This window comes from Rhopilema esculentum, chromosome 18, assembly GCF_057945365.1.
Source record: "Rhopilema esculentum isolate cy_ngs chromosome 18, ASM5794536v1, whole genome shotgun sequence".
Taxonomy (NCBI): Eukaryota; Metazoa; Cnidaria; class Scyphozoa; order Rhizostomeae; family Rhizostomatidae; genus Rhopilema; species Rhopilema esculentum.
The window spans coordinates 7,705,383-7,728,119 of record NC_142832.1 but is presented as its reverse complement, the minus strand read 5'-3'; the positions used below and the strand labels follow the sequence as shown (position 1 = coordinate 7,728,119).

Sequence of the window (22,737 nt, the reverse complement as noted above, 5' to 3'; positions counted from 1 at the left end):
AGCGCATTGCTTCAGACCTACCAAGTCACACATATTTTGCATAAGACACATACATTTCGGTCCTTTCTCACCCTCACATGTATCAAAGCAGAATTCTCACGCATTTTGCAACAAACTTCTTGGTATATTCAAATTTTCATTTTTATTCCAAATCCTAGCAAAATCCCTCTTTCCTAACAAGACATGTTAGCATGAAAACAGCGATTAAATAATCAGATGTGTAGATAACAGCGAATCCGTACAAATACAAGTGATGTTACATTTATTGGCAAGGCTACACAAATAGCAGGTTAGCTTTTCTCCGACTATGACACATTGTGAATTGATTGGAAATGCCCTGGAGGAGTAAAATATTCCTTAGGTTAAAGTTTCATTATAGCAAATTGCAATCGGAGCGGTCGGAGCGGAGTAACTCGAGAATGATATTTGGGGTTGCAGTTACAGTACGATGCTCCGCTTGCTTGTACGCCTGCATTCCTTCCTCTGCATTCCTGGTCCACAGTGCTGTGCACTTTGCAATCATTCGCGCAGCGCAAGTGCACCAGATTAATTTATTTCATGAATATGTACTGTTATAAATTCTTTCTCAATAAAAACCGAATAGAATGGCGAAAAAAGCCCCCTATATCCCCCACCGGCTTCTGCCGAAGAGCTAGAGGGCGTGGCAAAAGAAAGGTTTCTAGAGTTGCGCCCCTGGACCCTACTTCTGGTTGTGTGGCAGTCAGGATTCGTTATGCATTGGTTAAGGTCCGCTTATGACGACCAAAAATGTTTCTTTCTTTTTAAAAAAACTCACTCATTTTCAAAACTGAAACTTGACAGATCTCTTGCTTCCTATTACTTAGGTAATGGTAGAATCAGGTTATAAATTCTTTTTCTTTAACTGCAAGGAAACCAAGCTTAACTAAATAAGAATATCGCAGTCAACAGTGCCAAGGCTTTCTCTAAGATTATGATGATTACTCCAGAAAAAGTTCTTTGTCCAAGTTTTAATTTGGAAAATTCAGTAACCGTATCAATATGGAGCGAAAAAGCATGAAACCAGACTGATCTAACTAGAAAAACAGAAAGTAAATTAAATACCCGAGCAAATACCATTTTCTCAAATAATCGTGAAATTATAAGAAGCACAGAAATACGAAGGGGATAACGAAAACTCGAAGAAAGTCACCTGGTAGAAGTTCTCTGAAATCTGTTATGTATTCACCTGTCCATTCTCTTCCACTGCAAAGTAAAAAGCTCTTATTCAAAAAATCACATAAATATTTAAAATCTTTGAAAGTAGAACTACTCTTTAACTGTAAGGGTAAACTATGGTGTTGTTCTTTTGTTACAAGGTAGATAAGTTTGTTATCTTAGAGGAAAGTAAGATGGGCAATTAAGATGAAAAATCCTAAATGTGTATTTTAAACATATGCTCAATTTAAGCTTGTGGTGCGGCAAAAACTTGATGGAAACAATTAAATTTAATGAGATGCAGAAATCGCACAGTATTAGCATGAATGCTTTTCAGTGTTGCGTCAAAGATCCAATGTTCCTCTTGCCAATATAGATGGCTTGCTTTTTGTTGGTTTTCTATTGACAACTCCGTCTCTCGATATTTAAAAGTCTTCTTTGCCCCAGAGTTAAGAAAATTTCTTAACCTTCCTCCAGATGAAATCCTTTCCGATTTGCCATCCTCAAAATTTTGTTGCTTCTTTTAATAAAAGTGCCTTATAAAAGGGTTGAAATTTGTCAGGAAATTCCTCCAATTCTCTCCAAGCTTTACATTGTAATTCATTACTCAGCGTATAACTGCATTGATTGATAAACTCCAGCTCACAGCCGTGAAACCGTAATGTTTTCTAGGCTCTGCTTTGCATGACATTTTTCATCCTTGTTTCACTTCAACCAAGATTTCTGTTTCATGATGTAAAGCAGCCTAACCTGGGTTGAGCTCAAGTTTAGAAAGTCCAGCCGAAGGGTCTGGTAAAGAAATTTCATGCTTAATCTAATTCATGATGAACTAGGTTCGTTCAACTTTTATCACATGTGCTCTGACAAGTTATAAGGGCATCCTTGTTTATTGTGGTGACCTATTTAGTCCATTGAATTGTGGGTTTTCTTTGATTGAACTTCTCTAACAAGTCTTGATTCGTAATTGCTTCCCAGCAGCTACCTTAAACAGGATATTTTTTCTATTTAAAAACCTTATGTTCTGTTCAAGTGCAAAGGCCAGAAATATTAAATCCTCAAAATAAATACTTTCTTGATGTAATCTGCCATTTTACCTCCACACTGGTGAAGAGAAGAAGAAACGTATGCACTGCGCTAGTTGCTATTTACCCAGGTTAACCCATATTCGTAAAAAGATAAATATTTATTTCTTCCTCTGCGGTCTCACCCTAGGTTTGAATTGCATGAAAAAATCATTCTTTTAAGCAAGGTTTGAATCAAAAGAAAAAGCAATGTGCAAGAATCACAAAATTGAAAAAATGCATAAAGGAAGCAGTCTTACCAAGAGCATGCAATTTCCATTTCAAACGGTGTAACAATTGGCCGATAAAACTCCTGTAGAGAAAATACATCTGGTAAAAAGACAGCTTGTGAGATTTCCAATGCAAAATTAATTTAATTTGAAACCATGCTGTAACAATAATTACCCTCTAGTTACATTAAGCTGTACAACATATCCACAATTAGAAAATGTCTGAAGAACTGTCTAAAAATATTCTGTTTAAGGTAGCTGCTAAGAAGCAAATCTGGTCCAAAAGAGATTATAATTAAATTTTTATTTGAGTATCTAATGATGAGTTTGTGCTGATAAATGCATCCTTCAGCAGATAATTACTAGATTAAACAGCTTAGAACACATTAGATTCAACAGATATATTACAAACAATTTCGTATCATATACTTTTGGTTGAAGTTTGTACCTAAAGTTCGCAGTAGAAGAGAGTAGAAAAGACCTCTTGTCATATCAACATCTATAGAGAGCTGATCCTTGGGTAGGTACTTAACGTGTAAAAAAGGCTGACAAAGAGATCATACGATAACTTAGCCTGGCCATACCTGTGAGTCTATTAAACTGTTTTCCGGGCAAGCAACCAATACAAAGACGTCTATTTCCATGAAATTCGCCATTTTCGCCACGTTTGGTTTCCCCATCATGAATACATAGTACTGTGGTAATAAAATTTATAATGCAATGGTGAATAAAACAAACTAGCAACTAACATGAAAATCATATTTTTATATTGGAAACAATAAGCTGAGTGTCTATAAAATATGAAGCTGTGTCTCGAAAGAAATAATGGAATCAGAGCTCTTCTCCAGATTGCTCGTTCTGCCTTCAGCCTACATCACTTCTTCGCATCTTGGCAGGTTGTAGCAAATAAGTTGATCAAGGGCGTTTTACTTGGAGGCACGATTCTGCCCTGCACTGCATTGCATCATCCTTTCATTGCTGACATTTCCACTTTTCTATAACCGTGTATCATAACTGGCGATTCGTTCCGTCCCGACATGCTTATCAAAACTGCTTTCAACTGTCTGTATGTCATCAAATAACCTGTTGGGTTCGAGAGTAACCTAAATAAAAATACTCCCCGTAAAGCTGCGAAGTACTGTTCCCTTCTAAAGGAACTGCGCCCTAAGTTCAAAGAAGTTAAATTTGTCAATCTGTCCATCCGCTGCATTGGTATTTTTGGTAACTCGTGTGACTCTTTCATTGATATGTGTGACGAATTAAAACTAGACTACCAACACCGTTATGTTGTGATAAAAAAAACTTTCAGCAATAATTATTCGCATATCTTATTATATATTCTGTATGTGTAACAAGACTTGGACAAACCCTGAACTGCTCTCCTTCTAAAGATACTATGAACTCCAATAATTTTATTTATATGTTTAAAATTTTATAAGTTAGTATACTTGTTATTAGGCTAGCCGATAGTAACTACCTTTAAAGTGAGGTTACTGTTGCAAGTAGAAGAATACAAAAAACATGTTTTCATAATTATATTGGGTAATAAACAGTTCATTAACAAAAAAATGAAAAAAGGATTAGACAAAAGGCAAATAAAAAAATAGGAACTTCTGCTAACTGTAACACGGTACTCTTGCTCAGGGGAGCAATCATAGCAGATGTGCGTGGTTTTATTATTCTTTTCTTTCTTTATTCAAAGTTGGCACAATGTCTAGAGACACTAAGATGACGAAAACCGCAGATATAAATAGAGAGTTCCTAAGTTATATGTGCATTCATTTATGGGAAATTTTTCATCCACAAAAAGTGGATTTAATCCGTTAAATGTTTTATATATTTACTATTCTAATATTTTTAAAAGTTTGTCTGAAACAGAGTTATGCTGTAAAAGCTGGTCTTATTTCCATCAAATTCCAAGGCTCTTGCCTTACTAACATTGATGTAAAAAAGTCAGTCTATTCTCGTCGAGTGTTGGTACCATTTGAGGTCACACCCACAGAAATAAGACGGTTGCTCCTAGTACTAGAAAAGGCAACTTGAAATATGCATAGTATTGATGGTGCATGAATGGAGGAATTCCAATAACAAAATGAAATGACCTGAAGGAAACTTGAGTAACGTCGTGTTGAGTCATCCAATTAGCATACAGTCATCATACTGCATTTCAAACGAAAGATTCATTTACCTTTTTTCCGTTTTTTCTCAGGAGATTTTTCAACCGTTCAATAATTGACATATAATCAGCTAAAAGATAATTATCATTTTAGTTAAAAACATTGGAAAAATGGAAGCCAATGTAAAATATAAAACATTGATAAATCGGTAGTCAAATTGATTGTTTTCTAGTTGTACGTCATTTTAGAGACTTTGAAGAGTACTTCTAGCAATACAAAGGATAATTCACGCTTTTGGTGTATACTCCAAGGACAAAGCAAGTGCTCCTCCAGCCAAATCTTCCGATCCCCTTCATTTAGCTAATATAATGGGATTTAACTTGCTGATCTAGAGTTTTATATTGTCTTCAGTTACAATCGCTTGAATTTCAACAACTGAACAGAAAGAGGAAGAATGGCAATTTTTATTTTTTTGTGTCACTGTGACATTTATTTCGAATGACCTCGTTTTTGAGATGACCTCCATTTCAAGCGATTCATGCGAAGCCACGTATTCGTTTTCAGCAATTCAGTGGTGCACTTTTGCCTTGTCCGAGAACATATATGAAAAAACATTTCGAAATATAGACATGGACTTGTCAGTTGTTTTCCGATACTGGATATAGTAAACAAAAACTTGTTAGTTCAAGCAAAAATACTTGAAGAAAAAGCCAAAAGGCCTTTGCCAAATTCAAAACACAAGTAATAGCTCAACAGGTCACAATTGGGAATGAGATGCGACGCAGTAATGTTTTCAGAAGTTGTTTTGAAGCAAATAAAAAATTCTTAAGCAGGAAAAAAATCCCAGCGAAAGAAGGCTGAGCATTGTGATGTAGCAATGCAACCAAATCGATTCGTCTTTGTTCAATTTTCTCACTTAAGATATAATTTGAATTTTGCGAATAGGTTTTACTGTACGCATCATAGGTTTCGTCACTTAACAATGAAAAACAAGTTTTTTGGTTAGAGAGGGACTTGAATGAAGTACAATCACCGCCAAAAGTCTTGGAACACTAATGTCAATCTTTAAAAGCAAATTCAGCCATCCCCTTTTCCCCCTCTCCCCCTAGGAAAAAAGGTTGAATTGCTAGAGAAAAAAGAAAGAGGTTAAGAAGTACGCATTTTCTTGTGGCTTGTATGATATTTATTTAAACTATCAACATTTTTATGTAGGGAAAGGGGGCTGGAAGAAGAAGTATTCGGGAAAACAAATGAAAAATAGAAAAGCACAGCGCAAAGAGCTGGGCGTTCCAAGTATATTTGGCAGTGATTGTACGTCATATTGTAGAGAAGAAATATGAATCAAAGTAATTAAAATTTTGAAAACATACCTACTCCAAGAGTACCTGCAACTATTCCAACTGTTTTAGCTTCCTTTGCCTTTTGCATCAGGAAATATCTGAAATCAATTTTACCAAATGCATGTTTGTGAGCATCATGGCTTGACGAGTAAATCTAATTACTGATTACATCAAAGTGTTATGCAAAAATTTTCGAGGTTTTATATCTTGCACCAGTCTTGCACTAGACATAACTTAAAAGACATAACTAGCAGCAATATCTTACCTCTTCATCAATGCTTTGTTTACATTTAAAGATTCCTTTTGCATAACTCGTTTTATTGGGTCGTAAGTGTAAAACTGAAACAGAAAAACAGAAAATAAAAGAAAGGATGCGAAGGCTTCCTCAATCTCCCGTTGTTTAGGTTCAAAATAGATTGTTTGTAAAGAGACTGAAAATGGAAAACATTTAATTTGGGCTCTCAGTGATTCCTAAGTTTGAAAGTTTAGAATAAAGTTTTACTTGATTTTGCTTGTATGACATATTTTTTCGGTTACAATGTCTCTATCAAATCTGAAAACGTTCAGTAAACCTAGTTGGATTGGTTACATGAAACCTTTTAGCAAATTGTTTGCAGCTCTGGCCCTTTCTACTTTTACCATTTTCAAACGATGTAGATAGTTGATGCATAAAGCACGCTCGCTCAGAATGAATATGTGTCATTACATCAAAAACGACTTTTTGGGTGAATAGAGAGAATGGGGGGCTCCTTGTTCTAAGACCTTCGACAGTGTCTTAACCGTCGTTTGGCTTGATTTCCAAGAGTAGATGATTATTTCAGTTTTGAATACATCATAAACATTCGTTGTGAAATTATGCCCTCGTCTTGGTCTTTCTGAATTTTTTCCCATACAATCTAAATTATTCCAATTATATTCTGTCTGCGCCAAACTCTGATGTGAGCGCTTTAATCTTTCAATAAATGAGACGACTGCAGCATTAAGATCAACAACAGGTAGGATATAACTTAGATTTTGTTAGGTTAATCTTGAATGTGTTAACTTGCCTGATTGATTTTTTCGCTTTAACTTTAAGGGGAAACATAATAGTTGTGTCGAGCCTGAAGAGGGGGTAACTTTAAGGGGGGACATCAGCAAAATTTGGTGAGCATTTATCATGTAAGGAGAAAAATTGCAGTGAACTTACCGTATTTCGATTGTATGACATCATTAGATTGGTGAGTGTTAAGCTTTGCTTGCCAATATACAACATACTGCATTCCTCCAAATTTGTTTCACTGGGCAGCATAAACATCCTTCCAAACCTTTGATGTAACATAACTCCATTAATTTCTGCTTAGCACTTAGAAACTCCTGATAAGAATTAAGCATTTCATTGGATGCGGCACAATCAAATATGAAAACATATTTTATCGAAAAAACAATCACATCCTATGATCAATAAAGCTGAACTTACCGTTTATGAACTTTGTCACTCTCTTGTTCCGAATTTCTGCAACTACAACTCGCAGTTGAATCAACATTTCCTATATTCAATTCTTTTAGGCCCAGACATCCTCCACTAGTACAGCTATTTTTATCATTACAACATCCAATTGCTAATTTCTCGTCTGAAATCATGTTTCTTTCCGAACAATATTGGCAGCTCTCTTTATTCTCGTCAGTCAGTAACTTTGAAACTGTCAGGTTTTTGTATTCTTTCTCTATGACGTTACTTATTTCATCTGTTAAGAAAAATTAAAAATGAAGGGCCTATGCTAAAAACAGACCAACGGTTGAAATTAATAACTTACATTTTAAAAACGACAGGCACATAAATGATATATCTTCATTTATCTTCTTTCTATATAAAACGGTATATCTTCTTTGAATTTTCATGTCTATATAATTCATGTAACATCGTCTTCGTATATCTTTATACTCGCAATTCGGTTTTCGTATATGTTCGACATTTGTTGTAATAGATCAAAGAATTATAGCCGCACGAATAAACAATGGATCTATTATCTTTTACGCCAAGAAGAAACAAAAATTAATCACTCACAAATTTCACGGCAAACTTAATGATTTTCTTTTCATTTGCGATGAAAAATAAGTAATTGGAAAATACAACAAAGTGTAATTTTAACTGGGGATGTTACCTACCGATGGCATGCTGATATGAAACATCGTAGAAAAGTATCAATGGACTTGAATTAGATGGAAAGGTTTCCTTCAACTTGCTGCTGAAATCTCGCACATCAATGAAGCTTTCTCCAAAAATGAATAGAACTGGAAGCCGACTTGTTCTGAAACAGACAATACGAGATTCTGACAAGTATTCTGGCAAAATTCTTATGGTCTCTTCTAGTTGCATACAACTAAAACAACTTTGCCTTAATTTCATACCTGTTTCTGTCAGATGCATGTTTGATTTGATAAAAATGGAGCAAAGTTTTTAAAAAAGACTATTTTTAAAACTAGCTGTCTTCTAACTTAACGTCAGCCAACATCTATTTCTCACAATGCTGCTTTATTGTCAGATTGGTCTCAAACCAGGGACCTAAGGGTGGCCATTGATTTTTCCTTTGGGGTCGTAGTTTGAGCCATGTCTGTCTAAGCTTCCTACGTTTGTCTAAGCTATTTTTATTAAAAAAATCGAAATTCTCACAAAGAAGTACTGGAAGATAATTTTTGATTTGCCACGCAGCTCAATTTTCCATTTTCCATAATCAGGCAGGAACGGAATGAAAAATCATAAATTTAGAACAATAGACAGTTAGTAGTAATGAAACACATAGAAATGCCTACAAGGCTCAAAGTCTGTAACAGATGACAGTTATAAGATAACATGCAGTTTCTCAATTAGATTATTGGCCTAGGCCAGACCTGGGTCATCAAAAGGGCCACATCCAGCCTGTGGACAACATCCAGTCCTTTAAATGTTCCTATCCAGCCCACATAACTGTGCGGTCAATTAGAAGATGAACTTTTGTGGGGGTAATTTCCCACTTGACCTACACCACAACTTCGTATATCTAGAACAAATTTTGATGTAATATATATATATATCTTTCATGTAACCAGTACCATCTAAAATATTGTTGCTTTTAACATTGAAAGAGAATGAATGCTATTCAGATGCAGAATAAAGTCATTTTTAATTCGGCCCTCCAACACCGCTCAGGTTTCTAATGTGGCCTAGGGATTAGAGCTTTGTCATGAATACATGAATAATTGAAGGAGCACATCCTTTATAACAAACGTCTTTTTTCCTACATATTTTGCATGTTTTAGTTATCTTAAATTTCCCATCTACAGTTACAGAGATTAGCACAAAGTCAAGGTAATATAGATAGGCAAACATTCTTGTATGTATACCCTTTGTAGGTAAGGTCAACAAGACAGAAGCCCTTAACTTGTATTGAAAACCCTGTTGAAGCCATAGATACTGTACCAGAGCAGGGGTGGATAGGTAGCAACACTAATTTCACTAAAAACATGGCAATAAAGCTTTCACTGCTCCCACTGTCTAAAAGAGCTTGCTTGAAATTACTGAATTGATTGCTCTATTCAGTCTTTTGAGACCTTCCTTGACATACCTTGGCATAACGAGCCTTTTTTGACACTAGTGGCAAGTTGCCTCGTGAGCAGGGCATTTTGAATATGGGTACTTGTTGTTTCTGCAGAAGAAAGAGTTCTAGTCTTCAGGCTGAACCACTGCTGATATGGTGATATCAAGGCTGATATCTCATGTGGATACTGCTTGAGTATGAGGTATCGCACCTTTGAAGGATGGTCGAGTAGTAGCGTTCTTGATCAAACATGGCTTGCAAGGTGAGTGTGGTGTTTTCAAAAAGACGTTGATGAATAGCGTTCGATTGAAGACCAGTTTAAAATGCATCATGAATATTTTCTTTACAGTAGGCAGTCTTTATTTAGAGTTTTCAGAGCCAATTCATGGAGAGTTTCTCCAGGTTTTTGTTGTTGAGTTGCCAGTAAATGGCCAGCGTATATTACGTTTGTAGGTTTCAGGAACAAATTATGCAGTGTTTCCATTGCTTGTTCATACAAGGCTGATTCTTCAATGTATTCAAAGATTTCTGGAGACACAAAGTTCATCAAAACATGGAGTTTATGGAGGCCCTCACTGGTTAACACACGATATAAAGTTGTTAAAAGTTTGCCACCAATGAAGCCATTCTTTGTTTGCTGAAACAATGTCAGATTTCGTCTCCAAACGCTCTGGCCGTGATACTTTATTCATAATAATATTGTATAGTAAATTGTAATAAATATGAATGAGTCATTGCCGTATAAATAGGCTTTGCTAAGCAATAAGAATGGAGGCTACATCACATGCTTACAAAAAACAAAACAGCGGCCTAACAACATAGAACCGCTGTCCTAACAAAACTGCTGACCTAACAAAACTGCTGACCTAACAAAACTGCTGAAAAGTTAACAAGTTATAGTTCAACACAACAAATAGTCATAGTTCATACAAGGAAGAAATGATAAAAATAGTTTTAATGCTTGAGATTAAAGCAGTTAAATAACTACTTGCTAAGACAGGCTCTCCCAAAGTGAATGATACATTCTGCTCCAACATGCTCTGCAGCAATCTCATCAACGCAACAACTGAAAAAGAAAAGGGTCTTACAAAACATATCAAAACATTACACCATCTATTTAAAAAATGTGCTTAATTTGATTTATTATGATTTGCAAACAAATTTTTTTAGTACAAAATTCAAAAATGGCTTTGAAAAAAGCAGCATTTTGAAAGATACTAATGCTTTTCGTTTGACACACTTGGGAGTATAAATGCCAGAAAATAAATAAAAAACTCTAAGCTAGATAATACAAGTACCCAAATGTGGATTGAAACATCATTGTAAAGGTTACCCAAGCATTGCTGTTTGCTCATTGAAAATATTACCAATTACAGGGTGGAATGTGTGCTTCTTTTTTATTCCTGGGGAGAAATGACTGTTAGAAACCAAGATGTTTAAAAGTAATAAATAAGAAGATGGTCACTGTGTATACCTTCCATATGTTGTGTCTCCCAAAATAAAAAGCTTCACAAGTTTAAGCTTCTCTTGGATTATTTTAACAATCTTGAAAGAATATTTCAGATATTCATCTGGAAATTGTAGGGCAACCTAAAAAGATGGGAAAATTTGAGTAATCAGGCGAGGTTATGCTCATTGAATCATAATAATCGTTTTGACGCGAGAGAAACCGTTAAATATTTTGTTCATCGTCAAAAGCTGATGACTTTCAAATTACTGACCTTCTCATACAATTTTCTTTTCAAGAATGAAATAATCTTTTCTGTTTGAAAATTTATTTCTATATCAAGATCTTCCAATTCAGTGTCTTGTTGAACTTCAACTACTCTCGTAAAAGCATCCTCGGCATGTGTACTAAATGTTGACGCCATATTATTTTGTCCCCATTACAAATTTGCCTCGATTTCATTATGAGTTTGTGTACTGTTCTGTGGATAAAACTCTGTTATGTTGTCATAAATGCTGCAAGAGCGGCCATCGAAAGAAGAAAACCATAAGAAATGTAAACTGGATAGATGAGAAGAAAAGCTTTAGTAATTTTCGATATCGGTAAGATTATAAACTTTCAATTGTGGTAACTTCTCTAACCGTCAGTGCTTCATTTTTGGAGAGTTATGACCAGATGATGAATTTGACACACATACAGAAGACTTACGGCTACATCTACAAGCATCTACTTTCGAGAGAAAATTCAAAATTTTATTCTCTCATCCAAAGTCGAGTGCCCTGAAACTTCGTTGACTATTTTAGTTTCACAGTGGATATAATATTTTTTTCAGAGAAGACAGGACAATGTATCCAGCAAGGCTGCAAAAGTATGGGAATGGGATGGGAGTTCTCGCCGATATATCTACCGCGCACGGCATTTCAAGCCTGTCTTCAGCGTGCAAAATCTTTTAGTATAAATTTGGCGTGCAAATAGATGGTTTTCATAACAGCTCTATTGTAGTTTCGGTGTGCAATTTCAAATATACATGTGTGGCATTACACTGACCTCGCACATGCATCGGCCGTACTCCGCAGACTGGGTATTCAGGCTGGAAATGTAGGTTTTACGGAACGCGTGGCTGTGAGCAAGACTGCCCTACCTAAACTACCATGGCACAAGTGTCACAGGATTCAGAGCAAGAGCACCCTCATCAACTACAGATTGTCAAGCAACCCAATTTTTTTATATGATGACATCACATTTTCTCAATGTTTTAATACAAAATACCATTGTCTTCCACAATATTTGGAGAGACTTCCAAAATAATCTGAAAATTTTGTAAAATTATATATCTTAGTAAAATTTACCCTTGCGTTTGTTTGAGGTAACAAATCCCATCAGCATGACTTGCATGATCCTAAGCTACCAAAATATGTCTCAGATTTTTCAATCAAATTCCTCCTCCCTTTGAATCTGGTATATCTAAAGAAAATATTCAAGCTGTGGAATTTCACTGACATCGGTAATGTCACTGGTTTTGCAGTCCATCTAATTCCCATTGGACTAAGAGACTTACATATCCACAACTGTGAGACTCTCCACGTTTCATCTGACATGAAATGAATATGTGTGCTAATGCAGGACATCTAATAAATCATGCTTGTTAACAGCATTGATGTGCAGCTCCTTTAAAGTCTTGGCTTCCCTCTGAAATCTAACCTATAAATCTATGCAACACTAGATTCGTTAGAAAATTTACAGCTCAGGAAAATCAATGTTATATATACAGATAACTTTATAATTCTTAGTTTTCTAATTGGATGTTCATAAATAGGTGAAAAATTAGATTTGATTTTAGATGTTTTATTTGTACTGCCAGTTTAGCACATTGGGGGTGGGGGTGTGTCTACAGGGGTAAAGCTAGGATCCTTTTTATAGGGATGCAAAGCAGAAATAATCACATGGTCTTTGAGTTTACATTTTTGCAAGGAAGCTAGCCAAAGGCAAATTTGTGTTGATGATAGCGAAGGATGCCTTACCTTGTAGATTGCTGCTAACCAATTGCTGTTTGTAACATTGTTTGTTATTGTCTGTCACTCTTTCCCTGAAATGAGGTTAACAAAACAACAATAGTTCTCCTCACCTTGAAAAAATAACAGATCATTGGTAGCAGAAATGTTCTCTTTAGTCCCTTCCCTTGTCTGTGGTCTGATGCCATCTATTTGTCAATATATTTCATGAAACAATAAATTCAGTACTCTGTTGTATAATAACAAAATAAAGTTACATAATGCTTTGTCAGTTGCTGTCCTATACTTGTAATTGACAAGTTTTGTTATTGAGGATAAAAATGTTCTCAATTAAACAGACACAGGCAATTCACAAGGATTGGTTGGGAATGACAAAAATTTGAGTTATGTGCTTCCATAAAAGTTGTCCAGAAAATTATTAGCTTTTCATGTTCCTAACTGATTGTGTTCTTTGCAAGGTTGTCATGCAGGGCAAAGATGGATGATAATGATGCTGTAATCAAAGACAAGATCCAAAAGGTTATTTAAATTTTATTTCTTTTCCATTTTCAAAACTAATCACAGGAGTAATTAATTATGATATTTCAAGATTATTTGAGAGTAGCAGATACACAGGGAAAGACTTTGCTAGGTGCAAAAAGCATGCATTGGTATTTATAAATGTTTCGAAAGTTATTTAAAATTAACAGTACTATCAAATGTTGGCATAGACCCTTTAGTAAAGTCACAAACACCCTATGTAAACCCATTTTTGCATTTATATTGCTTTGTTTTTAGGCTATGTTGATAGTATTTTTATTTAAAAGAAAACACCATGCATCAACATTTTTCATGCAGTTTTGTAGCATTTGTTTATAAAAGTTGATTCATTGCTTTGAACCAGTTTTGATGTCTTTGAAGATTATCGTCTTCTGGGGTATCACTTGGACAATTTTGCAAATTGTTAATGTAGTTGAGATTAGCTATTGCTTATTGATGAAGTATTTAATTTAAAACATCTATTTCTTTATTTTATGCTTTGTATCCTTTCTTGTAGCTGGAAGAAGATTTTGAAGGTTCTTCACAAAACCTAGAGACAGAAGTAAGTCAAGGAAATGATACATTCACAAGCAATGATAAATTTGAAGGGCAGGCACCTGTTACTTCCTCACATCAAGAACAAAACAGTATATCAACAAGTTGCATTTCAAAGGATCTAGACACAAAAATATCACAATCTGATGGCCCTAGCAAAGAAGCCAATACTGTTCAACAAGATAACATGCTGGTTGGCAACCATACAGATCTTGGAGATGCCAATGAGCAAATTGTGAATGAAAAACAAGCACAAGACCAAGAATCATGTTTGGTAAGAAGAACTGATGCTGTGCTGCAAGAGAAATCTATCATTTAGTTCTCAATTTTTCTACCTTAAAATAGTTGCTGGTAAAGTGATTGATGTAAGGACTAGGATAGCAAAAGTATAGCCTGAAACAGAAATGATGTCATTGCTGCAAAATACCAAAATTCAATTCAATTCAAGTTGTGGAATATTTTCAAAATGGTTTTTTGGTTGGAAAAAATGGGCAATTAACCACGTGTCACGAAAATTCAAATCTGTCTTCCAGTCAATTTTAATGCTGTTTAGGGAACATATAATGATGTGAATTGCTAAAAACAACATTTAATCTGTCATCTGAACTATAATGTCTCAATCGCAACTAAGAAGTTGCCATAGAACAGTTTGAAATATGTCACTTACCACAAAACATGAGGCCAACAATAATAATTTTGATGCTTTAACACTTAAAGGCATTGAGTCATGATAAAAAGGATTGGGTATACCCAAAGTGCCAAAATCCGCTGAGTCACGATTTTCATGACTGCGATGCTATTGGTTAACCTTAAACTGGTCACATGAACTCACCTCGTACTGATTAACAAAACAGTTTCCATCAATAGCAAGTTGTCAACAACTGATGCCAATATCACATGAACCAGCAGCGATCACGCCGAAATTAAATGCCCCCCTATAGAGAAGGCCTATTTACCATGACTCAATGCCTTTAAATGTGATAGTTCCAGTGTTTTTGTAAATCTATCATTGCATTTAGCATAACTTATTATATAAAGTTTTTGATTAAGTAGTATTTGGCAAGTCTAACAACTTTCTCAAACCATTAAGACTGACCATCAAATAGTTTGCACTTCTGAAATTTGAAAAATATTTTTTTTTCAAATAATAAACAAAAATCGCATCAGGAGTTGGAAGTTTTGTTTGATTAGGCTGTAACTATTAAATGATGCCTAATGGCTTCACATAAGTTGTTTAATTTTAGATTATCAAGTTGTTCACAGCAATGTCGCCATTACTTGTTTGTCAAACGTTTGTCAAACGTTTGTCATACTTTTGGTTGCTAAGTGAACATTATCAATTGCAATTTACAGATTAACTGAATGCTGCAATTTGTAACATTTGAATGTTTTGTAATAACTTGACAATATTTGAAGCTCATTCTAAAAACATTTCTATTTGTTGACAAGGGTGGCAATAATCAGCAACATGACTTGACAAAGTTTGAGGCTGAAAAAGAACCTGAGAGTTTGAATGATAATGCAGACCTACCAGTAAAAAAGAAAATAGGAGATCCAGTCCCAGAGGTTGAAAGTTCAGAAATTAGAGAGGATGCAGGACTACAGCATTGTTCAAAGTCATTGCAACCTGACCAAATGGAGGAAGGTATGGAATCAAAAAAGAGTAAGTGTTCTGACCAAGGAGATAATGGGACTAGACAAAATAATACCCAAAGATTTGATCAGTTACAGTCTTTGTACCATTTGAAAAAATTCAGGTGGAAAGGGGAGCTGATACAAATTGTGACTCAGAATGAGAATGGACCATGTCCACTTTTGGCCATAGCCAATGTCCTTGTGTTATCAAAAAGAATTGTACTTCCCATAATGCAAGAATGCATCACAGCAACACAACTGATGGAATACATAGGGGATTACATATTGACAGTTGAGCCAAAGGTATTGATTATTAATTCAGATTCTATTTCTTTCATATTTTTTGTATCAGTTCATTTTTCTTATATTTTTAGTATGGGAGTTCCTGGAATTTATCATAAGTGAAGGTCTTTTGACCTTAATTTTGGTTGATATCCATGGGGATTGAAATATTTTTCCAAAAAGGCTCTCATATGCTGTTTGGACTAGTTCCCTGATGAGAGTACCTGTTAGATTCAATTCAGATCCAACCTTTTGCATATAATTCAGTCTAAAAAATTAAACCTCTTCTACTTTAAGTTTAATCCTGGAAAAATAAAAGCTGAGTGAGCAGGCTACTTAAATTAAGATTCTAATATAGAAGATACACAACACTCCTTTTTTGTACAAACTTAAAGACTTTAGTATGGACAGTACTAAAAAACTCCCTTGGCAGTGCAGTTTAGGAAGAAGATATCTGTTAGGTTTGTTATTAGGGCTGCAGTTCTCAAAAATGACCTGAGTTTTGAGTGCTGGGCACATGTAAATCTAGTATTTAAAGAGATTTTGCTGCTATCATGAAAACCAGACAGGATTGGTAGGTGTAGAGACTATAGATTGGTTTTTCAAGAAGTACTCAGAAAGTGCTATATTATTCACTCTTGTGCAATGCAATAAATAGAATATGCTTAAGACACATGATAAGCATTACAAGCAAGCTAAAATTCTTCTTTATCCTACTGGCTAACAAAAAACCTTATCATGGCACTGTGTGAAAAAGTTAAAAAAATCCTCAATAATGCGACAAAATCTGTTATCTGAAAAAAAGTATGTTGATAGAATTTGCTTTTACAGCAAGTCCCTCTGTTACTTTGCAGAATGTTGATGAATCAGTTCTTCTAAATTACCAACAAAACATGCATGATGCAATTTCTATCATGTACAAGTTACAGACTGGAATTGATGTGAATGTCAAGTTTACTGGGTATCTAAACTTTTCATTGTTTTCTTCTTCTTGCAGATTGAACAGTTTTCATTGAAATTTTCATTTGTATTTTTATTTGTATTCTTCTTAAAAGGTAATAATTGTTTAATAACCAAGGGGAAACAGTGCTCAAGCTTATATGTATTTCTTTTAGCCCTCGTGATTTTGAACTCACTCCTGAATGCCTAGTGTTTGATATCTTGAACATTGGCTTGTATCATGGCTGGTTAGTTGATCCTCAAGATTCCCAAATTGTGCATGCTGTTGGAACTCTCAGCTATAATCAACTTGTAGAAAAAATCATCCGAAGCAAGGAGGAGAATTCTGATGAAAATACATTGACTGAAGGTATTCATTGCAATTTCTTACTACAGCTAACAGCTTAGATCACTACAGACCAGATAAAACATTATCCAAAGTTTGACTTGCAGCATTGGAGAGCAAAACCAAAATTTGACATTAAACCCATATCAAGCGAAATAAGTTACAAGGCTTAATTAAACAGCTGAAGTACACACAAGTAGATATATGATCAGACAAACAATGGTTTGTAAAAAATTCATGGGCTTATTTCTCAAGACGGGTATTAAGATAAAAATGTGTAAGAACATCTTGGTTTTGTTGCAGAGTGGGACTTATGTGATGCTTTTTTCACAGGAGAATTAAGAAGGTTTGACTGATGAATGAATCCATAAATTTAATTCAGTCAGAGTTGTAAAACACCTCATTTATGCCGCCAGTCAAATTCAAGCAAATTTTACTGTCTATCAATAATCAGACTGTCTTGCATGATGGCTGCATTAAGAGTGAACCGTGAAGTAGCAACTTAGAACTGTTTTGTTCTATACACCAAAAGGATATAATACAGCTCTGCCTGTTCGGCATGTAATAATCAGATGTAATTTTTATATTGACTAAAGAATGGCAGGTTTTGGCTAGTTTCATTCAGAACATGTAACTTTTGTGTAGCTATCAGTTGCCAAATCTTCCACTATGGCTTTCTTTTATCAAGATTCCAAAAAATGAAAATGAAACTTCTGCAGTGAAATGGAGCTCCTTAAAGGCATTGAGTCATATGATAGAATGGAGTGGGTATACCCAAAGTTCCAATATCCCCTGAGTTATGATTTTTGTGCTGTAATGCTATTGGTTGACCTGGAACTGGTCACATTAGCTCACCTCCTACTGATTAGCAAAACAGTTTCCATCAATAGAAAGTTGTCAATAACGGATGCCCATATGAAATTGCCGCAATCATGCTGAAAACAAATGGCCCCCTATAGAGATGGCCTATTTACCACGACTCAATGCCTTTAATATAAAAAATGTGCATATTTTAGATGTCTCTGCACCTGGTTTGGAAACATTTTAGAAAAATCCGGTAGATTTATCTCCAGATTGCTGTTTTTTAGGTCATTAGGCTTTGTTGTAATTGTTCATCAACTTTTATCATTTTGACCCAAACCTAAATTTCTGCTAAATTATGTTTCTGTTTCTATTAGGACTTGCTGTTGAGAATTTCCTTGACCAAACTGCAAGCCAGTTGACTTACCATGGATTGTGTGAGTTAAATAGTGCAACAAAAGAAGGGGAGCTCTGTGTATTTTTCAGAAACAACCATTTCAATACATTATACAAGTTTAAGGTACTTTTATTATCAAGAATTCCCAGGGATGCCAGAACGACCAAGCTGCAAGGGGGCAGGCTTGAGTAAAAGGGCATTTGAAAAATAATTCTCATCTGCAACTAATTACTTTGCAACTGCCATTTTATTTTGATCTTCTGTAGGAACATTGACTAGCTTCTGGTTATCGCAAATGGTCAGTTTCAAGGGCACTTGAACAAATAGAGCACTCTGGCATCTTACCCCTCTTATCAAAAGGCAAAAGGGGCAGTTGATCCCCTAAGCCCTGTTCTCCGGCATCTTACGCCTCTTATCAAAAGGCAAAAGGGGCAGTTGATCCCCTAAGCCCTGTTCTCCGGCATCCATGAGAATTCCTTAAATTTCAATATGGTGATTATTTATACCAATAACAAACCTGACTATGGTTTCTGTACAATACATTACTTTGTTCATGGACAAGATTTATCAAACCATATCAAAAGCTCAGAGACCAAATTAATAAAGTTTTTCGGTATAATTTTTCTCACCAATGTTTCTAAAAGTTTTAAGGGTTTCCTTGAAGTAATCATACCTAAATTTATCAGCTATTCATTCTGTTTTTTTTTTTGCTTTTTGCTTGTTTGACACCAGTAAACAAGCCCTTGCTCTAAACTGAATCATTGTAGTGAATAACTAGAAAAAGAGGTTAGGAAATGTCTTAGGCAGTTTGATGCTGTTGTAAAAAGAGATTCTTTTTTATTGTTATAGTTTGATAGTTGTTCTAGAGGCTTTGTTTTTAGATATTTTTGCCCATTAATGTTGATTTAGGCTGACGTTAGGTCTTGTGTCATTATTGATGAAAATCTGTCTTGCCTAATAATCAGTGGCATATGCAGTAAGGGTAGGGGGTCCAAACCCACCCAAGTTGGCAAAAAAATGGTCTTCAAGATTGTCCAAAAATGCAAATTAGTTGGTAGGGGTAGGGGCTGGCTATATGTTGATATCACTGTAAAGTTTGATTGCGATTGAAACAAAAAATGCTTTATTCTGCTTATTCTACCAAGAGATACTTTTGTTGAGTGCACCTTTTTAAGGCAAAGTAAATTGAGTTAGTTCAAATACTAAAGAAATCATTTTTAAAAATGCTTACCTATCTTTCCTATCAGTCTCAATCTTACCTATCAGATTAATGTTTTGCCACATCATTGGTGCTTCAGTGCCTCAGAATGATCAAATATTATTGTAACTGATAGCAACAATCACATGTATAAACAAGAAAAAACACTGGAAGAAGGCAGCAAACTGCCACATCTTCATTTAACCATGCCAGTTTAATTCTGTCATTCAGGCGAAAATGTTGTGCAAAGATGAAATCTTTAGAAAAACTGTAGTTACTCTTATCTTCAAGCTTGGTCGAATTTTCCAACCAGTTTGACATAAAGGCTTTGCAAGGGCCACCAGTTTAGACACCATTCTAGTAACAAATTTTTAATATAAGAAACCACCAAATCTGCCATTTGCCATTTTTGCTTTAACTTGATTATTAGTAATTGTCTATTCATCTTGTTCCTTTGAGTTCTTAAAAGTCAACCAATTTCCATATATATGATAACATAACACCTTTCTATATCAAAGGATGAGCTGTTTCTATTAGTGACTGATCAAGGATATCTCACCGAGTCAAAAATTATCTGGGAAACGCTTGCTAATGTTGATGGGGATGGTCAGTTTGTTGATGAGAATTTTGTCACTGTTGGTCCAATGACATATCAGCCTGCAATGGCAGAAAGAAGCAAACAAACACCAACTGATCTTACACAAGAGGACAGAGAGTGAGTTATAATTTTAGTGCATTTATTATATTTGACAACATCACTTATAACTAACTTGCAATTGTATAAGGAAAATAAGTGATTTTAAAATAACAATGTTTAGTAGTTAGTTATCAAGGGCACAATGAACTGTTTGACACAAAAGCTTGTTCATTTATGGAACATTTATCATATATGGCTATTACAGATATTTCTTTAACTGAGTTTGATGTATGACCTCACACACCTGCTTGATAGTAGCAGAACACTTTTGTTTGCAAGTCTTATTTGTTTGTTACTTCATAATAATTGGTAATTTGATAAATGCACATACTTCATGCGACCATACTGTCTTGTTTGTAACTTCTAATAAATAGATAGTATATATGCAGATATAACCACATGCACATTTGAAATGAAATGTGACTATAAGCAGGGTTGTACAGTACTGTTTTGTAGACTGTTGTTGGTTTCATCGCAAACAAGCAAGTTAGCTTTTCTCTTATGAAGACAAGTGGATAAAATTAAACGTTTAACTACATGTAGCTTGGACAAGATAAAATATATTTTTTTTGCTCTAAAAACTTTTTAAGCTGCCTAAGTTATGTTAATGACTTAAACTTTCTTTGAAAAAATTTCCTTGTCTATCTTAGATAAAGATTTTTTGTTGAATTAACACCACAGATACAAGTAATATATCAGTGTTATTTTTTGTATTCAGTAAGTAGTAATTTTCCACTGCATTTATTGAAGGTAACCATTTTAATTCAAATTTCAGCTATTTGATTGCTCTTTCATTACAAGAAGAAAATCAAACAGCACCAGCACCGGAACCAGTCCCTATCAGTCCAGAGCAACAGGAGGCAAAAGAGTGAGTTGTTTATGCTTTAGGCAATGAAATATTGGATGTATTTTCTATAATTTTGAATTTCTTAGGAATCTTGGATTTGCTGAAAATGGAAGAAAAGCTCTTTGTGAAAACAATGTTCTTAAAGGATTTCGTGTTATTCTATGTAGAATATGGAATATGAAAGAACGGTTTTTGCAACAAGTGCCTAGAGATGCCTTTTTAAGGCAATCACACAGTTAATGGCAGATAAGAACAATGAGATTTCAACCATCAAATGTTATGTCTTATCATATAAATATCTAATTATTTGTCAGTCTCAATCAAGCATAAATTTATTCAAGTTAGTAAGCCAAAAAAGCTTCAGCCTTATAAAATTATAATTAGTCCAACAGGGAATCTACTGCTGTAGCTAACCAACGTTACATGGTGTTTTCATGCTGAAAATCTTGCTTTAATGCATAAAATTGGCAAAGATAAGCAATAAAATTATGATGTACATTACTTTAAATTTGTATTCATGTATCTACCTTGCATCCGCAGATAGTATTTAGAACACTGAGAAGCTGTAGGCATATGATGTTTTGTAATGCTTGACAGAATTGAAAAGTATAAGTTTTCAGTGAAGTTTGAAAGCAGATGAAGACAAACTAAGGTTTGGTTAAGGGAACAAAAGTGCAAAAGACTGGAATTTTAAAAAAGAGACAATAAGCTTTGAAGTTTGAATCTAAGGAAACTGGTGCATATGGTGTGCAGATCTTGGTACACATTTTATTTTGTGCATAGTAATGTTATTTTTGCCCATAGAACTGATAGTTTGCATTCTAGTGATTGATAATAGAAATGGAGGTATAAAGAAAAACTCTTGATTCCAGCCTTGCACTAGCTAGACGCTTGCAAGAAGAGGAAAACCAGATGGCAAGACAACACCAGTTACAGCAGCACCATCAACAGAATCAGCAATTACTACTTCGCCAACAACAACCCCAACTTCCTCATCAAAATCAAAGACCTAGAGAATTACATGGGAATGAAGAAGAAAGCAGAGGAGTGAGTAGCTATTATTGTTCTTGTTTCTGTTGGCCTTATTTTGGCAGTTGTTGAGTGAGGATGATACAATTAGCTGTTGATTTGAATCAACATTAGGAAACGCCAATAAAGTTTTTGATTTGACTCTAAGTTTGTTGTTGCCAATGGTTTAATGGAATTCTGATACATTGTTTTTGATGCTGTTATTTTCTTGAAAATATTTTGGATTTATTTTGGGCAAAAGGGGTTAAATACCACAGGTGGTGAAAGAAAAACATTTCAAGTCTAATTGACTCTATTAAATTATTTACAGTATCTTGAACTTTGCATTTTTGTTCTAGGAAAAATGTTTATTACTGTGAGAAGACTGGGAGATACAAAATAACCTCCAAGATTTCAGCAGATTTTCCAAAGCCAGTAGGAGCCAAAATTCTCAATGCAACTAAAATAATTAAGTTGCTTTAAATAACTTTGGCAAAGGTAAACTTTTGTTGGATAAGTGGTTTCATTTTAACTCTTTTCCAGAAAAATACACATCTCATCTCAAAGACTACTGTA

General features: G+C 34.8%; 2 protein-coding genes across 3 annotated transcripts in view; one reads left to right on the top strand and one right to left on the bottom strand.

The window, feature by feature from the left end:
- LOC135696642 (2-(3-amino-3-carboxypropyl)histidine synthase subunit 2) overlaps positions 1–11,349 on the bottom strand; it is a 13,241-nt gene extending 1,892 nt beyond the window's left edge. Inside the window, exons 1-13 of one of the 2 annotated variants that reach the window (XM_065216103.2) lie at positions 11,200–11,225; positions 10,953–11,068; positions 10,467–10,544; positions 10,055–10,115; positions 8,070–8,212; positions 7,381–7,648; positions 7,111–7,228; positions 6,190–6,263; positions 5,955–6,022; positions 4,656–4,714; positions 3,052–3,162; positions 2,498–2,550; positions 1,172–1,224 (exon numbers count right to left, since the gene is read on the bottom strand). In XM_065216103.2, coding sequence (XP_065072175.2) covers positions 1,172–1,224; positions 2,498–2,550; positions 3,052–3,162; positions 4,656–4,714; positions 5,955–6,022; positions 6,190–6,263; positions 7,111–7,228; positions 7,381–7,648; positions 8,070–8,212; positions 10,055–10,115; positions 10,467–10,544; positions 10,953–10,959 — 1,093 coding nt within the window. In that variant the 5' untranslated portion in view covers positions 10,960–11,068; positions 11,200–11,225. Of the gene's footprint in view, positions 1–1,171; positions 1,225–2,497; positions 2,551–3,051; positions 3,163–4,655; positions 4,715–5,954; positions 6,023–6,189; positions 6,264–7,110; positions 7,229–7,380; positions 7,649–8,069; positions 8,213–10,054; positions 10,116–10,466; positions 10,545–10,952; positions 11,069–11,199 lie in introns of both variants that reach the window. The other variant, XM_065216102.2, reaches the window with a different exon arrangement.
- On the top strand, positions 11,337–22,737 carry LOC135696638 (uncharacterized). Its single transcript, XM_065216098.2, has 11 exons — positions 11,337–11,527; positions 13,396–13,456; positions 13,974–14,285; positions 15,461–15,949; positions 16,783–16,889; positions 17,044–17,237; positions 18,392–18,534; positions 20,128–20,324; positions 21,082–21,174; positions 22,026–22,200; positions 22,521–22,737. The coding sequence occupies exons 1-11, from the start codon at positions 11,337–11,339 to the stop codon at positions 22,539–22,541; spliced, it is 1,983 nt and encodes a 660-aa protein (XP_065072170.2). The 3' UTR covers positions 22,542–22,737.

What these genes read in the sequence shown, in the direction of transcription:
- LOC135696638 (XM_065216098.2), top strand. Translation starts at nt 11,337, where the DNA reads ATGTTGACGCCATATTATTTTGTCCCCATTACAAATTTGCCTCGATTT. An exon ending in GTGAATGTCAAGTTTACTGG is followed by an intron (nt 16,890 to 17,043) that starts GTATCTAAACTT and finishes TATTTCTTTTAG; the next exon opens with CCCTCGTGATTTTGAACTCA. An exon ending in ATACATTATACAAGTTTAAG is followed by an intron (nt 18,535 to 20,127) that starts GTACTTTTATTA and finishes TCTATATCAAAG; the next exon opens with GATGAGCTGTTTCTATTAGT.